We start from the raw sequence: 18,255 nt of genomic DNA, 5'->3' as shown, positions 1-18,255 counted from the left end.
TCCTTTCCTGGGTAAATATTACCACCCTACATGGGACTGTGCACCGGTGCATTGTTTTATATGGGCCCATGCACACAGTGCGTAAAGATCAGTAAATTTGCACTGTGTTTAGATCTGTAGAGTCAAAATATAAAAATCTGCATGTCCTGCGTACAATCCTATGTTACGCTGTTCGCATGTAAACGTTTGGAGTAAACTAGAGTCCTTCGTTGCTAGGATGCAGAGGGCTCATGTCACCTAGAGTCCTGTGTTGCTAGGATGCAGAGGGCTCATGTCACCTAGAGCCCTGTGTTGCTAGGCCACAAGTGGCTCATGTCACCTAGAGCCCTGTGTTGCTAGGCCACAAGTGGCTCATGTCACCTAGAGTCCTTTGTTGCTAGGATGCCGAGAGCTCATGTCACCTAGAGTCCTTTGCTGCTAGGATGCAGCTGGCTTATGTCACCTAGAGTCCTTTGTTTCTAGGACACAAGTGGCTCATGTCACCTAGAGTCCAGTGTAGCTAGGATGCAGGTGGTTTGTCACCTAGAGTCACTTTGTTGATAGAACACTGATGGCTCATGTCACCTAGCGTCCTTTGTTTCTAGGATGCAGACCGGTCATGTCACCTAGAGTCATTTTGTTGCTAGAATGCAGAGAGCTCATGTCATCTAGAGTCACTTTGTTGCTAGAATGCAGGTGGCTCATGTTACCCAGAGCCCTTTGTTGCTAGAACACTGGTGGCTTGTGTCACCTAGCTTCCTTTGTTGCTAGGACACAGACGGCTCATGTCACCTAGAGTCACTTTGTTGCTAGGACACAGATTGCTCATGTCACCTAGAGTCACTTTGTTGCTAGGACACAGACTGCTCATGTCACCTAGAGTCACTTTGTTGCTAGAATGCAGACTGCTCGTGTCACCTAGAGTCACTTTGTTGTTAGAATGCAGACGGCTCATGTCACCTAGAGTCACTTTGTTGCTAGGATACAGCTGGCTTATGTCACTTAGAGTCACTTTGTTGCTACAAAACAGACGGCTCATGTCATCTAGAGTCCTTTGTTGCTAGGATGCAGATGGCTCATGTCACCTACAGTCACTTTGTTGCAAGGATTCAGATGGCTCATGTCACCTAGCGTCACTTTGTTGCAAGGATTCAGCTGGCTCATGTCACCTAGCATCACTTTGTTGCAAGGATTCAGCTGGCTTATGTCACCTAGAGTTATTTTGTTGCTAGGATGCAGATGGCTCATGTCACCTAGAGTCCTTTGTTTAATAAAAACAATACAGTTCCTTTCTACATATTACAAAGAATAATAAACATCCTTTATACATGAAACAACAATAAAATCATTGTAAGTGACCTTCTGTGTAAAGATCTCCTGTAAACCACGGATACAGTCAGCAGATACCAAACAGTCTGAATGTTTATATCCGAATCTGCAATAGTCCGTCTCTGAACAGGTACGTTGTTGTATAAATGCAATTTATTTTAATAAGGGCCTTTAAGTGTGAAACGTGTAAGTGAAATGGTACCTACTGTACCACCATTTTAATTAAATTCAGTAAAGAAGTTGCCTGTGACTGCTGCAGTGTTGTCATCCATCGTTTTATCAGATACAAGCCCTACGTTGGGGTGCAACGCATCAATGAAAGGGCCTGTATCCGGTGGGATGTTGTTGCCCAGACAAGAATAAATCTTGTTGCGGCGATGCTCCCCATTTTTTGAATACGCATCTGTTGCATCTTCAGACTCGGCCACACAGTGCCCTCACAGCACCATTTTGGGCACAAACCGCACTTCAAGAGCCTGTACGGGTATGGGATAACGGAATGCGTGAGCAGTGAGTATTGTTGACAAGGTTGAATATTTTGCTCGTCGGGGGGTCGGCAGACGGGTGCAGCTCTAACCGAAGCGCGCGCTACGCTCTGTTTCATCGTCCTCGCCCGCACGCAAGGTAAGCAAATGTTGCGGAGCTTGTATATCCGGGATTTAGGGAAAGCAGCCATTCTTATTTACATGCACATCACCTGTCTGCTGGGGCGGCTGGTTTTATTTTCTGCCATGTCACCATCTCCTATCATCAGGTCCTGTTTAGGCATTTAAAGGTGAACTCTGGGGTTCTTAAAAAAAAAAAACCTACTCCCCTCCGCTTTGCAAGGGTTCAATGCTCATTAGGTGTAATGGGAAGAGGAATAAAGTGTAATATTTCCCCTATTCCTATTACAATCTCCTCTCTGACGCTCCGCGTTGTGGGTGGACCCCCGCCGTTCTCACGCAGAATGCAGGACTGTTGGTCCTGCATTGTATTTGATGTCAGCGAGCGCCCGCCGGCCAGAAAGCCTTAGAAAAGAGACGTCAGGGGACCGGTCTCTTAGATGTAGGAAGCTTGCTGGAGCTATGAGTAAGGTAAGTATTACACGTCATCCCTCTATACCAGAGCATGTATCCCTTGCAGTGGGGGGAGAGGGGAGGGGGTGAGCCCACTAGGGTGAGGGGAGTGGGCCCACTAGGGTGAGGGGGGTGAGCCCAGTTACTCTTGCCATTATGAAAAATAAAACTGCTTCAGAACTTCTTAACATGACCTAGAGCCAAGGTGGAATCACATGACCTTCGGATACCAGGGGCAGTGTGGGTGTTTCACATTATTAGAGACTGCAAAACTTCCACTGTTTAGTGCTATTAAAAAGGAATAAAATGATCTCTGGGTAATCCTCCCCTCCCCCTCACTAAGCTGCTTGGTTCTAGTCTCGGCTGCTGTGGGGCCAGTACAGGCCGACCCGTCCATAGCCTGCGGGCCTGCGCTATGCTCACATTCCAGCTCTGCAGCTGACCCAGCAGCTCCTCTGATATTCCAAACCTCAAGGTCACATATGACGAGGACGTGTGACTTCTGAAGATCAGTGTTCGTTTTCCGGCCCGTATCTCTTTATCTCTTCTCCTATTTCCACCTTCAGCCCCACTGCGGCCCCAGATCTGCTCTTGGAGCTTTTTATAAAGCTGCCTCCTGCTTCCATTTCTAGGAGTTCTCCTGGGTTGTACTTATCCTAAAGGATTCACTGCCCCAGGAAATAAGACCCAGAGTCTCCAAAAATCCATGTGACACCCAAGGATGTCGGCCCGAGCTTCTCTTGAGTTATCTGCGCACTCCGTGCAATAGATCGGTCTACAGAGATACACCCCCACCCTCCTTGTAAAATAAAACCTTTTCTTTAACCCTAACCTTAACACTATCCCCTTTACTCTGTAACCTGAACACAAAGCCTGATTGGAACACTAATCCGTACACTAATCACCCCTGTAACCCTAAAACTAGACTTAACACTAAACCTAACATTAACCCCCTCTGTGACCCTAATGCTCAGCCTTACACTGACCCTTCCTGTGCCATTAACCCTCCCTGTAACACTACCCCACAGTCCTAACACTAACCCTCCATAGCCCCAATACTACTCCCCCATAGCCCCAACACTACTCCCCCATAGCCCCAGTACTACTCCCCCATAGCCCCAACACTACTCCCCCATAGCCCCAGCACTACTCCCCCATAGCCCCAGCACTACTCCCCCATAGCCCCAGCACTACTCCCCCATAGCCCCAACACTACTCCCCCATAGCCCTAACACAATCTCAACCATAGAAGTAATGCTTTCCCCTATAACCCTAACACTACTCCCTCATAGCCCTAACATTACTCCCCTTAGCCCTAGCACTACTCCACCATTTCCCAAACACTACTCCCCCTTAGCCCTAACCCTACTTTACCATAGCCCTAACTAGGGCTGCAGCTAACGATTATTTTCATAATCGATTATGTGCCCGATTATTTTTTCAACTAATTGAACCAACTAACCGATAATGAGAATAGTTGCCAACTATTCTCATCGATTATTATCGATTTAATCGATTAGTTGTTGTAGCCCTAGCCCTAACACCACTCCCTATAGCCCTAATAGTGCAGTACTCTGCCATAGCCCTAACCCTACTTCCCCATAGCCCTAACCCTACTTCCCCATAGCCCTTACCCTACTTCCCCATAGCCCTTACCCTACTTCCCCATGGCCCTTACCCTACTTCCCCATAGCCCTTACCCTACTTCCCCATAGCCCTTACCCTACTTCCCCATAGCCCTTACCCTACTTCCCCATGGCCCTTACCCTACTTCCCCATAGCCCTTACCCTACTTCCCCATAGCCCTTACCCTACTTCCCCATAGCCCTTACCCTACTTCCCCATAGCCCTTACCCTACTTCCCCATAGCCCTTACCCTACTTCCCCATAGCCCTTACCCTACTTCCCCATGGCCCTTACCCTACTTCCCCATAGCCCTTACCCTACTTCCCCATAGCCCTTACCCTACTTCCCCATAGCCCTTACCCTACTTCCCCATAGCCCTTACCCTACTTCCCCATAGCCCTTACCCTACTTCCCCATAGCCCTTACCCTACTTCCCCATGGCCCTTACCCTACTTCCCCATAGCCCTAACTAGGGCTGCAGCTAACGATTATTTTCATAATCGATTATGTGCCCGATAATTTTTTCAACTAATTGAACCAACGAACCGATAATGAGAATAGTTGCCAACTATTCTCATCGATTATTATCGATTTAATCGATTAGTTGTTGTAGCCCTAGCCCTAACACCACTCCCTATAGCCCTAATAGTGCAGTACTCTGCCATAGCCCTAACCCTACTTCCCCATAGCCCTAACCCTACTTCCCCATAGCCCTTACCCTACTTCCCCATAGCCCTTACCCTGCTTCCCCATAGCCCTTACCCTACTTCCCCATAGCCCTAACCCGATGTCACCATAGCCCTTACCCTACTCCCTTAAAGCCCCAACACTACTCCCCCATATCTCTAACAAAACTTCCCCATAGCCCTAACACTACTCCTCTTGGTCTTAACACCACTTCCCCATAACCCTAACACTAATCATCCATACCCCAACCCTTCTCCCCCATAGCCCTGACACTACTCCCCCCTGGGCCCTAAGACTACTACCTCATAGTCCTAACACTATAGCCCGAACCCTACTACTGCCACCCACCACCACCCCTATAGCCCTTACATCACTAACCCTCCTTGCAAAACAATACTCTATGACCTATCACTCTATCCAAAGCCAAAAATAATGTTTGGGCTGACGTTGGGCTTTACTTCAGGTAAGACGACTGTACAGAATGCAACAATGTCGCTGATAGGGGCCCGAGGCATTTGTTGTGAGTGGAGTGTCGGAATGCTGAGCGACTGTCACAGAAACCTGTATTGGCAGCAAAACAAGTTTCCTGCCTTCTTCCATATCCAGATCTCTTTCCTCTGCTGGGATATTATGGGCTATTACCAGCTGACCTGCATTGTCCCTGTGTAATGTCAGCTCTTAAAGGGAAGTTAGAGTCTGGAGTCTTCTTTCCAAAACCCGAATCAATTCAGTTGATTCGGGAATTCAGCGAACACATACCGGCGTTCGCTCACCTCTCGATCCTGTCACGGCTCTCTGCCGTGACAGGGGAGGGGCTGGATTCCCCCCTCCCTGCTCCGATCCGCCAGCGCTGACTGGCGGAACGGACGGGGGAGGGGGCGGGAACAGCTGGCTCTGCCTTTAGATAGGCAGAGCCAGCTGTCAGTCACGCAGCTGGGCGGATCCCGGCACAATTGTCGGGATCCGCTTCAGCAGCTGCGGCGTCTCCGTATACCGCAAGCAGCTGCTCGCGATATACTGAGGCGTCTCAGTATACCGCGAGCTACAGCTCACGGTATACTGAGCCTAGGGTGACAGGAGGACGCTAGTTTGGGTCCTCCCGTTACCCTAAGGAGAACTAGGGGGAAAAGACTTAACCCCATAGTTCTCCTTTAACCTACCAGCAAGTCTTTGGAGTGTAGGAGGAAGCCTACAAAATCGCAGGGAGAACATGCAAACTCCATGCAGATAGTATCCTGGCTGGTATGCAAACAAAGGACCACCAGTGCTATAAGGCAGAAGTGCTAACCACTGATCCACTGTGCGAAAGGCAGACAGGGCGGTGGGTAGCTGCACGGACGGTGCATCCTAATTCATAAAATAAAACGTGAGCCTGTCCTCCTCTCAGTCATTTTGCCTTCCCCACCTATCAGCATGTTCTTTGCACACACCTGATTGGCTCCCTGTGCTACTTTTTCCTAAGTCCTGCCGGACTGATTGACGGATGGTGAGACGGACGATGCGTCTTCATTTATAACGTTTTCCTCTGGCTGTTCTCAAGTAGAACTGCGACAGAATAAAACGTGCCCCTGACCACTTCTGAATTGTGTGCCTGTTCCTCATCTGCTCATTCTGCAATGTAATTCTGCCTCAGGCCTGTTCAAAGCTGCCTCAGTTGGCTGCCCAGGATTGCAGCTCAGGGGTCCCATATATGTAAAAAAGAACCGTGGCATAGACAATACATGAGGCAGTCTGATTTTGTGTCTGATTCACTTACAGGTCCTCACCCACATTCATTGCAAAGAGATCTCCCTGTGCTGTTTCTCCCGTTCCCTCTGCTGCACAGACTGTGAAGGGCTGCTACAGGCTGATACCAGGTCAGATTCAAGTGCTGATGCCTAAAAAATGCATTTAGTGATGGATTAATGATTTCAGATCTGCATTAGTTTGGGTCATTGACACTACTCTGTAGCTCACATTTAAAGAGAACCTGTTACAAGTGTTTCAGGATCGCAGTGCGGTGGAGTTGAGGCGGTGCAGTAATTTGGTCTATTTGTTGTACGAGGAACCGTGACGCCGGCTGTGAAATGATGTATTAGGGGCGCTCCTTCTAATTATAGCGCCGCGAGTGACAGAAACGCGAAGCAGGAAAACGCTGACAGGGTGAGATAAAAGGTGCGACGTCCACCGGCTGCCCACACGCCATACACACACCCAGGACACATACAAACACAAACTCTGCCCCTGGAGGAAATTTCCCGAAACATTGTATATAAAACAAAGTATAATCTGCCCAATACAATGAGTAATGATATGATAGAATTCCACCATTGGGGGTCAAGGAGCTCGGCGGCAGATTATGTGGTTTTATGGGGGACCTTATCATTGCATCATCGGATAGTCTATTTGATGTTTGTTTTCCATTATATTATGGAGATTGTCCCTTTTCTATATCTACTTTATTTTCCTTAAAGCCGACCTTTACACATATCTTTAAAATAACAACAAACACACCTTTAGAAATGTGTAGTAATGACAATCTACAAACACATACTTCTAAATAATTGCCGGCTTTGTATTCTTTGCATACCTTGTTTCTCTTTTCTTCCCCATTCCTCTGGCAGTGGCCATGTTAACTAAGGGCAGATTACTAGCTCTCCTTTTACTTCCTTTGTTTCTGGCACATGTGACTAGGACATGTGACCATACACATCATCTCAGGGGAGGAAAATGCCTTTCCCTGAGATCTGGTGAGTCTACAGATGAGATTTCCCAGCGATGCTCTGCTGATGACAAGGCAATCCCAGTGTACATTGCTTTGGCAAACGGAAGTCATTTTGCCCTTTCAAAGCAGGAAGTGAATGCTCTGCAAGTGTAAGTATTTCACAATCACAGCATTTTACACCTCACATGTCTATGTTATTATTAATCATCATACATATAGGGATGCATTGGTAGAATTAGATTTTTGAGTGTAAAGGTCCGCTTTAAGGGCTCATGCATACGGCCTTCTACATTCCGGCGTATTTTCCCCACTAGGGAGCCCCAGGAACTCCTTATAGCCTTCCATAGATGTCAATGGCTGTGCAAGAGTGTATGGCGGACGTATGTAAACACATGTAGTGTACAGGCACACACCGGGCGTATACCCATGTACATCTACATACAGACATTGACTTCAATGGGAGGCGATATGCAGCACTTGTCGCTGCCTACTCTGATTTTATGTTGTACGGCCACAGACAGCTGTGTGCATGAGCTCCTATTGTCTGTGATCTTGCCAATAACAGACTTGCTGTCCTAGAGTGACAACACTCACTCAGTGTACTGCATCTGTAAAGGAGCAGTGGTATCATGCTAGAATAGCGTTTCTCAAACTTTTCTCTGCCTTGGCGCCATCTAAAAGCATGCAAAATCTCAAAAGTATTTCAGTTTTAAAATGCAAAAAAACAATGGAGTCTCCCCTTTCATTTGTTGAAGAAGGAGGGGAGGCATTTGCAATTGTTGAAGAAGAGGGGGAGGGGAGGCATTTGCAATTGTTGAAGAAGGAGGAGAGAGGCAATTGTTGAAGAAGGGCGGGGATACATTTGCAATTGTTGAAGAAGTAGGAGAGAGGCAATTGTTGAAGAAGTAGGAGGGAGGAATATGTTTTCAGGAGTAGAAGGTCAGGTTTAGTCTCACTTCTTGTTGTGTCTCTGGGATTGGACGTGAAGGGAAATCTCCCCAATGGGAGAAAAGCCTAAGAGTTTCCAACTTCTCCTATCTATCCAAAACTGAAAATACTAGAAACCAGTTGGGTAACGTTATGTCCATGGGCCAGGCAGTTGCCCAGCAACTTGATTGACTGGGCAGATGAGTAAATGGACCATGTTTTATATCTTAGAAACACTCTAAACAAGCAATAGATGTGCAATTGTCAATCAAAGCAAAGTCATCTCCCATCATGGAGGAACATTTCACCGGTTGATGAGGACCTGTCTCGTATGACATAACTAAGGTGCCTATCCTGACACTGAGTCATCCTCTCCACCTTCCTACGACGTGACCTTAACACGATGTGTCTTAGCACTGTCTGTATTTTTAGCACGCTATAAAGCAGATTACTCAGAACGGTTTATCCGCGTCGTGTTTAGTGACAATTGTCAGTGGCAGTAACACCTTCACTGTTGGATCAGCAATGTCACCGATGATTTCCACCGTGATGTGCAATGGGACAATCAAGCTTTCTTATTAAAGAGACCCTGTCACCATACCATTGATTTCAACAACAATCTTCCCGTGGGATTGCATGTATATTTATGTATTTCATTCGTGTTATTTGCCTGTAAAAGCCTCTCTTGCGTGGACATCCAAAAGCTCTGAGACTGCTAATGGGCGCCGCCATCTTGGATATGATGTCAGCAGGCCCCAGCTCCAAGGAAATCTCACCACTTGGTAGATAGATGTAAAACCCCTAACAGAGGTTCTAATTATTTTCCGCTCTTAGTGTAAATCAAAACAAAATTATTTTCCATTTTCAATGTGTGGCCAGATTATTATGACCACCTGACGTTTGTAGGCAAATTAGCTATAATTTTGCGCTGAAGTTGCTGGAAGGCCAGACCATCATAAATAGGGAAGCAGGTTGTTTACCACGACAGTAGAAGTGATTTGTTTCTGAAGATACGGGGAAACAACGCGATTTAACAGCCTTTGAACGTGGGATGATTGTTGGCGCTCGGAGCCATGGAGCGAGTATCAGCAAAACAGCAGAATTAGTTAAATGTTCAAGAACAGCTGTTGTTAAAGTGTTTAAAGACCGGACTGTCAGCCGAAAATCTGGGTCTGAACGTGCGAATTGTGGCCGTCAGCGACTAGTCAATGTTAGGGCAGAATGGAGAGTGGCAAGACTGGTACAAGACAACAGAAGGGCAACAGTGCAGTGTCAGATTCCTCGCATCACCTTTCACCATCTCGTGGAGTCACGAGGCGGCCGAACGAAGTACTGATGGGGTGGTCATAATAATCTGGCCACCCAGTGTATAGAAGGACCCAGCGCAGCAAGCAGTAAAGGTAAGTATGTCCACCTGTCTTGTACAGGTATGCCTCATCTGGGACACTTAGATATAGCGATTTAGGTCACTTTGTAATCGTAGTTATAATATTTCACAGTATACGTTTAATTTTATGACAAACTTGTCCATTGTGACCTTTTTCCCCCATTTGTCCACCCTCCAGGCATACGAGAAGCGATTCCCCACCTGCCCCCTCATCCCGGTATTCCTGGGCAGCGATATTACATTCGAACACAAAAGTGAAGATGGCTCATTGCACATGGCGGAACGCAGCTGCAAGCTCAACGTTGATGCCCCGCGACTCCTGAAAAAGGTTATTTTCTATTTATGTTACCGATTGATTGTTTCTCATCGGTTGCTGTGAGTGGATCTGGCCTTCTCTAAGACACATAGCAGTTGGCACTTATCTACACAGTCAGAGTTTGCTGAACTTGGGTGACCTGAACCCTGTGACCCATGGAAGAACTAAGTTCTGGCCCAACTAGCAGGACCGGATTTACTCTCTCTGCTGTCACAAGGCCAGGTTCCTCAATGCTCTTTTACTTTTTTTTTTATATATATAATTTTGTTTATCTTATTGTTTTTTTAAATATTTTTTTATAATGTTTTACTTTTTAATCACCTTTTTATTTTCATTATTATTTCTTATTATTTGTTACTTTTTTTTAAACATTTTTTATCAATTTTTTTTCACTTAACTTTAATGCTATCACAGAGGAGCTAACAATCCCCTGTGTGATTAGCATTTGGAGGTGACAGGTTCTCTTTATTGAACCTGTCACTTCCAGTGCAGGAGTTCTAGCACACCATTATGAGGGCTGGGGGGGATCTAGATCGCTTCCAGTGGGAGGAGGGTACATATAGCCCACTGGCAATGTGTTGATGGTTGTTCATGGCCCAATGAGCAGTCATGTCTGTCTGTGGTCTGTCTGTCTGTCTGTCTGCTTTTTATTTAGCTTTCTGGTCTAACAAGGCTGACTGATGATATGTGTTCATTGACGATTGCTCTGCTTTTGCATCATCTTTTCCTTTGTGCATTGTTTGTGTTGGGGGTGCTTGCTGTGTACGTGCACTCTGGTCACCATTGTACACCTACCTAAAATACAACCATACCACCACATCTAACCACAGCACTTGAACGTATTCCAACATTACAACCTTTCCGGCATGTTCCAGGGTTGACACATTGCCAGTCTCATCCTTGTAGTGGTTGCCCCACCACCCGCTCCAGGTTCCTCCATTCTCCTTAGCAGGGTTCTTCTTTAATATGCACATTCCACTCAATGTATCTCTGATTTCGGGGTCTCCTTCCCTCCACAGATTGCCGGGGTGGAGTTTGTCTACTTCATCCAGAAGAACACCCTGAACTGGAAAGAGCGGACCCTGCACATCGAGGCACACAACGAGACCTTCTCCACCCGTGTCCTGGTGAACGAGACCTGCAGGTACTCTGTAAGTTAATTACGAGGGGCTGCGACCAGCTACTCTGGCTTGTCCATACATGACCTACAATATATGTGACCTAGAACCTAAAATGTGAATTCTAACAACCTGGGCATTGATGATATGACAGATCATGGGATCCTTGGGGTCACCCATAGGTGGTCTCTTCTGGGACTACATGGGATAGGCATTTATACTTCTTCAGCCTTCACTGGAATACATTTCTAGAAATACAATGGCGACCGATGTGGAAGGCCCTGAATGGTGTGCAGAGTGTGAAACTGCAAGCAATAGCGGATACGCAAAGAATATGAGCGGATAAATAAGTGAAATGGTAAACATGAGATATCTAAAACTGTAGCATAAGACTGGAGCTTAATAAGTGTATACATTTTATCTCATGGGCAGGCAACCATGGCACTCCTCTGCTTGCTATTTATGAAGAAGCAGTGGTCTCTCTCCAGAGGTCTGACACGCCCCCCTTCTGATTTAGACCAATAGCTCTGCCCTGTGCAAAGCTCCTGCTCCCTGCTGATTGGAGAGCTCTAGCTCTGATTCTCTTTTTATATATATTTCATATATCCTATAAAATAGGCAACCTCTTCACTCCATCTGTTGGCAAACTACAAGTCCCATGAGGCATTGCAAGACTCTGACAGCCACAGACATGACTCCCAGAGGCAGAGGCATGATGGGATCTTTGGTCTGAACACAGCTGGAGTGCCAAGGTTGCCTCTATGCTCTCCAATCAGCAATGAGCAGAAGCTTTGCTCAGGGCAAGGCTATTGGTGTAAGTCTGGGGGGGGCATGTCAGACCTCTGCAGAGAGACCACTGCTTCATAAACAGCAAGCAGGGGACAGGCTTTTCTACTCAGGCTGTGGCTGCTTTCTAAGGAAAATGGACAGGAAGACTTTGGACACCTTTTATTTTGCTGCATCTGGAATGACACTGATGGCTCAGTTGGGTTTTATTAATGTCCTGATAGATTTAGTGTCTTTCTATGGCTGCGGTTTTCGCCTTGGTCCACATGCCGCCATCTGAAGGGAACTCCACATTGACTGGCACATGTGGGACAGCGATGACTGTAACAGGCAGATAACCTGACAGGCTCGTAGTAAAATACTTTCCACAACAATCCCTACAAACTTTCCAACAGGCCCGGACAGCTGCCAGACTCGGCACCGGCTGAGCTCTGATAACAAGCAAGATTAAGCTGGACTGTTCATAGGAATGCCGCTCAACGCTCCCTGCCGTGTCCCAGTGACACATTCATGTCAAATTCCTGGTCATCGCTGGGAGCTAGTGTTCTGGTAGAAGATAACGGGAGCCATTGTTAAAGAAGTTGGAAAAATCTAGAGGAGACCCACAACCACCAGGCCAGAGTTGTGGGGAAGAGGCCCTTGTCCTTATCAACATAGGGAACCTACCCCATGTTGAGGGCAAGTGGCCTGCTATGGTGCAGGAGGGGGAAAGAGGGCCAGGCCGCCGCTCGGATCAAGGGTCTGGTAAGGGATTTTAGTGGGGGTACCCCACGCTTTTTTTGTTTTTTTTTGGCGTGGATTCCCTCCCTAAAGTTCCGACCAGGCCTGGGTCTGGTATGAATTAGGGGGGGGGCACGCTTTTTTTTCCTCATGAATTCAAAAAAATTAGTTTTACATTTTTTTTAAAAAACCCATCCAAATGTCTGAAACTGAAAAAAAAATTCAGATTTGTTCTGATCCGAATATTACGAAAATAAAAAGAATCCAAATGGATCCGAAGTGAAGCAAATTTTTAAACCCTTTATTTGCAGTTTTCTATGTTGTTGGCAGGGTCTCTCTCACTAAATGGCGCTGTACGCTCTCATACGTCTGTGTACTTGGATGTAATTCCCCTCCACTTGTTTTCTAGGAGGCGGCTATTAATATGCACACACTGTGTCAGTGCAGATAAAGACATACAATGTATACATTGTAAATGCAGAAATATAATAAAGCGAGAAAACACATAAAATGTACAAAACAGATTGTGATCCTCCGGCGTGTATCCACATGCAGGTTGTCATAGTTCTCACCATGTAAAAGGGCCATTACGTTTACTGACATTGCAGACATATTTCGAATGCTAGTAGCTTGTTATCACCCGTCTGGTGGGGAGAGAATGTTATTTAAGGGAAGCGTGAGCTGGGAGAAATAAGGAGGCCGCCATCACTGAAAATACCAGACGCCTGGCTGCGTCTGTTATACATTCTACAGTAAGTCACTGAGCCGGAACAAGGAATTTCAGGGTGAAGTCATTGATGGGGAATGATGGCGTCTCATTGTTACATCTACAACACCCTGTGATTGGCCTTATCCAGGGACGCGGAATTTCTTCCTCTATGATTTCATGAGGGGGACACATGGACAATGTGGCTTTTTCTCTCCAGTTTTAAGCTCTTCATTAAGGCTTCTATATCTATCTATCTATCTATCTATCTATCTATCTATCTATCTATCTATCTATCTATCTCTCTATCTCTCTATCTCTCTATCTCTCTATCTCTCTATCCATCTATCTCTCTCTCTCTCTCTCTCCCCTGTCCCTCCTTCTATCTTCTTGCATCTCTCTTTCTAACATCTACTCCTTTCATCTCTCTCTCTCCCACCCCTCCTTCCTTCTGCCCCCATCTCTCCCCATCCTTCCTTCCATCTCCCCCCATTTCTCTCTCTCCGTCCATTTATCCATTGCTCCATCTATCGCTCTCTCCCCCATTCGTCCTTCCATCTGCCCCATCTTTTTCTTTCTCTACCCCATCCTTCCTTCCATCTCCCCCCTTTCTCTCTCCCCATCCCTTTAACCATTGTTCGATCTATCTCTCTCTCCCCCATTCGTCCTTCCATCTGCCCCATCTTTTTCTTTCTCTACCCCATCCTTCCTTCCATCTCCCCCCATTTCTCTCTCTCCGTCCATTTATCCATTGCTCCATCTATCGCTCTCTCCCCCATTCGTCCTTCCATCTGCCCCATCTTTTTCTTTCTCTACCCCATCCTTCCTTCCATCTCCCCCCATTTCTCTCTCTCCGTCCATTTATCCATTGCTCCATCTATCGCTCTCTCCCCCATTCGTCCTTCCATCTGCCCCATCTTTTTCTTTCTCTACCCCATCCTTCCTTCCATCTCCCCCCATTTCTCTCTCTCCGTCCATTTATCCATTGCTCCATCTATCGCTCTCTCCCCCATTCGTCCTTCCATCTGCCCCATCTTTTTCTTTCTCTACCCCATCCTTCCTTCCATCTCCCCCCATTTCTCTCTCTCCGTCCATTTATCCATTGCTCCATCTATCGCTCTCTCCCCCATTCGTCCTTCCATCTGCCCCATCTTTTTCTTTCTCTACCCCATCCTTCCTTCCATCTCCCCCCATTTCTCTCTCTCCGTCCATTTATCCATTGCTCCATCTATCGCTCTCTCCCCCATTCGTCCTTCCATCTGCCCCATCTTTTTCTTTCTCTACCCCATCCTTCCTTCCATCTCCCCCCATTTCTCTCTCTCCGTCCATTTATCCATTGCTCCATCTATCGCTCTCTCCCCCATTCGTCCTTCCATCTGACCCATCTATTTCTTTCTCTCCCTCATCCTTTCTTTCATCCCCCCATCTTCCTCTCTCCCCCATCACTATCCCCCATCCCTTCTATCTCCCCCCCCTCCCTGCACACATATATTATATAGAATACATACATAAAACAGAAGTATTATTATTTGGAATGTTTGGAGAAATACAGCCACACTATTATAGGCCTTTTTTTTAAACCTCCCTGACATGTAGAGCTCAGCCGAGCAGTGAACTCCGTTGAGGAACCAGCTAAGTACTATAACACATATGGGATGAATATAGGGGTACACAATGACACAAGATTATTTCATATGGCGATGAACTTGTCATTTTCATTATTTGAAGCAAAAAAAAAAATGTGCGTTTTATTGCTGGTGAAGCATTTAGCAGTTTGGAAGCATATAGCGCCCTCCTGTGGCTGTATAGTGTTACAGGAACCTCCACCATAGAACATGCAGTTGGTTCCTTTATTCTTAAGCAAAATATATATTCTATATATTCTGTTTCTAAGGTTAGAGCATAAAGCAATATATAGAGTGGGGCGTAACTTTTTTTTTACAATTTTGGACCCAGCAGGGAAGAGACAGCGTCTCTGTTGGGTTTTAATTTGCAGCCAATGTCCTCATTGGGGAAATTTGCCTTCACTTCCTTTTAGGACAGGAAATGACAGAAAATCTCTCTAGTGGGGACTGCAACTAAAACACTTTTTTTTCATTAATGAAAAGGTTACAGATTGTCACTGTCTCTGTCTCCCTGTCCTGATGACAATCACTCCTCTCATTTACGTGTGAGGCTCCTGGCAATGGCAGCTGTGACGGCTGAGTTTTTTTTTTCTGGGTTCCAGGTTCACCCCGACAATGAGGAATGGACATGCTTCGAGCAGACGGCCTCTCTGGACATCAAGTCTTTCTTTGGCTTCGAGAGCACGGTGGAAAAGATCGCCATGAAGCAATACACCGCCAACATCAAGCGGGTCAGTCCTCCCAAATCAGTTTACATGTGTATTTAAATTTATTTCGGTATTTTAAAAGTATTTTTTTAAATAAAAGTATTTTATAGAATGCAATTAATTTAATGAATTGGACCTGGTATCAGCCATTTACAGTCCTACTACAGCCTGGGGGAGTAAGATGCAGCACAACCAGTTGTACTGTAGTGTTTACTTGTTAATAAGGGACCTGCTGATAAGAGGAGAGAGCAGAGTGACAAAGAAATGAACTCATCAGCAGAGACAGATTATGGCTGAATGGGGCCCAAGGTAGCAGCTCTGGTCTTCCATTCCTTTCCTTGACATTGATAAGGATTGCAATAAGCACAGAGCGTTCACCCCATATACTTTATCTGTGTTGGCATGGATCTGTCCGACACCATTTGCCTGCACCTACATTGTCCCTTTAGAAGTGAGAGGCGGCAGATCTTTGACCAGTTGTGCTATCTCTATAGTTTACTGCAGGAGTATGAAGGTTACTGTGCCACCTGGATTCCACAGGGCCCCTAGCTACTGCCTTAGCTGCCTTGTTGATGATCCTGCTCTGCTCACCAGTCTGCTGCTTCACCTTTCACTGTCCAGTCACAGGCTGAATGTCTGAACATTACTTGGAGCTGATAATATCATTTTGCATGGCCCCCAATGTACGGATATGGCAACATATCAGCCCCCTCTAATAATGGCTGCCTGTATAAACTGAGTGGCCAGATTATTATGACCACCTGACGTTTGTAGGCAAATTAGCTATAATTTTGCGCTGAAGTTGCTAGAGGGCCAGACCATTATAAATAGGGAAGCAGGTTGTTTACCACGACAGTAGAAGTGATTTGTTTCTGAAGATACGGGGAAACAACGCGATTTAACAGCCTTTGAACGCGGGATGATTGTTGGCGCTCGGAGCCATGGAGCGAGTATCAGCAAAACAGCAGGATTTGTTAAATGTTCAAGAACAGCTCATTGTTAAAGTGTTTAAAGACCGGACTGTCAGCCGAAAATCTGGGTCTGAACGTGCGAATTGTGGCCGTCAGCGACTAGTCAATGTTAGGGCAGAACGGAGAGTGGCAAGACTGGTACAAGACAACAGAAGGGCAACAGTGCAGTGTCAGATTCCTCGCATCACCTTTCACCATCTCGTGGAGTCACGAGGCGGCCCAACGAAGTCCTGATGGGGTGGTCATAATAATCTGGCCACTCAGTGTAATGTGTGTTAGCTACATTTTGACAGCTGTTATTTATGGGTTATACCCAAATACCCCCCATGTGACATTGAATCCTCTCCATTGCAGGGGAAAGAGGTCATTGAATTCTACTTGAATGAGTTGATATCTCAGGGAATCACTCACATCCCAAGATGGACCCCTGGCGGATCAGGGGGGTATACCCCCATTTCTGAGAACACCATCAGAGGGCAGCTCTACGGCATTGATGGCTCCAGAGTGGACCAGCAGGAGACATCTTTCCCGGGACTTGTCAGAGGAGAGCCTGGAGGCCACAGCCCAACATCCGAACTAGATGGTAAGTCAAGGAATTGAAGATTCTAGGTTTACATCCCATGCTATGGATATAGGAAGTGTCTCTGTCTCTTCGATGGGGACAAGAACACATTTTTAGTAGAGTGGGGAAGGATAAGAACTCTGATGGTTTCAGAGTGGACCAGAAGGAGATGTCTTTCCCAGGACTCGTCAGAGGAGAGCCTGGAGCCCACAACCCAACGTCCGAACCAGATGGTAAGTGAAGGAATTGACGATTATAGGTTTACATCCAATGCTATGGATATGGGAAGGGTCTCTGTCTCTTTGATGGGGACAAGAACACATTTTAGGGGACATCTTTCACTGCATTGGCTTACTGCCCTCCTGTACAAAGGCTGTAAGAGACACAATATCTCGCACAACCTAACCTCCTAGAACCTACTTGATACACTACCTGGCCAAAAAAAAGTCGCCACCTGGATTTAGTGCACCGTTATGATCTGGGGGGGAGTCAGTTGATGAGGTCTAGGTTCAGCAACGTTATGTCCCGCAAAAAATGAGGTCAGCTGCCGACCCGAATATACTGAATGGCCAGGTTTTTCTATCAGTGGATTTTTTTCTTCCCTGATGGCACATTGGGCATATTCCAAGATGACAATGCCAGGATTCATCAGGCTCAGATTGTTAAAGGGCAGTTCAGGGAGCATGAGACATAATTCTCACACATGCATTGGCCAACACAGAGTCCAGAACTTTACCCCATTGGGAACCTTAGGTTGTGCCGGAGAAGACTTTACGCCATGCTCCGACTCTCCCATCATCACTACAAGATCTTGGTAAAAAATGAATGCAACTCTGGATGGAAATAAATGTTGTGACGTTGTATAAGCTTATTCAAACGATGCCGCCGCAAATGTGTGCCGTAATCAAAGCTAAAGGCGGTCCAATTAAATATTAGGGTGTGTGACTTTTATTTTGGCCAGGTATTGTATATAAAGGGGGCTTAGTTTAATTACACAGAAGGCAGAGATTAATGTCGCTCTTCTGCTACAATAAAACATTCATGGCC

The 18,255-nt window shown here is 46.2% G+C and overlaps 1 protein-coding gene across 1 annotated transcript in view; it reads left to right on the top strand.

The window, feature by feature from the left end:
* The window catches only part of SEC14L5 (SEC14 like lipid binding 5), a 49,032-nt gene that overhangs the window by 23,461 nt on the left and 7,316 nt on the right, over positions 1-18,255 (top strand). The window contains exons 4-7 of the mRNA XM_018558585.1: positions 9,876-10,025; positions 11,033-11,164; positions 15,571-15,699; positions 17,001-17,229. Of these exons, the coding sequence (XP_018414087.1) occupies positions 9,876-10,025; positions 11,033-11,164; positions 15,571-15,699; positions 17,001-17,229 (640 nt within the window). The remainder of the gene's footprint in view (positions 1-9,875; positions 10,026-11,032; positions 11,165-15,570; positions 15,700-17,000; positions 17,230-18,255) is intronic.

This window comes from Nanorana parkeri, unplaced genomic scaffold (assembly GCF_000935625.1).
Source record: "Nanorana parkeri isolate BGI_ZX_2015 unplaced genomic scaffold, ASM93562v1 scaffold347, whole genome shotgun sequence".
NCBI lineage: Eukaryota > Metazoa > Chordata > Amphibia > Anura > Dicroglossidae > Nanorana > Nanorana parkeri.
Note: the sequence above shows the minus strand (reverse complement) of the source record. Positions and strands in the feature narration are given on the sequence as shown.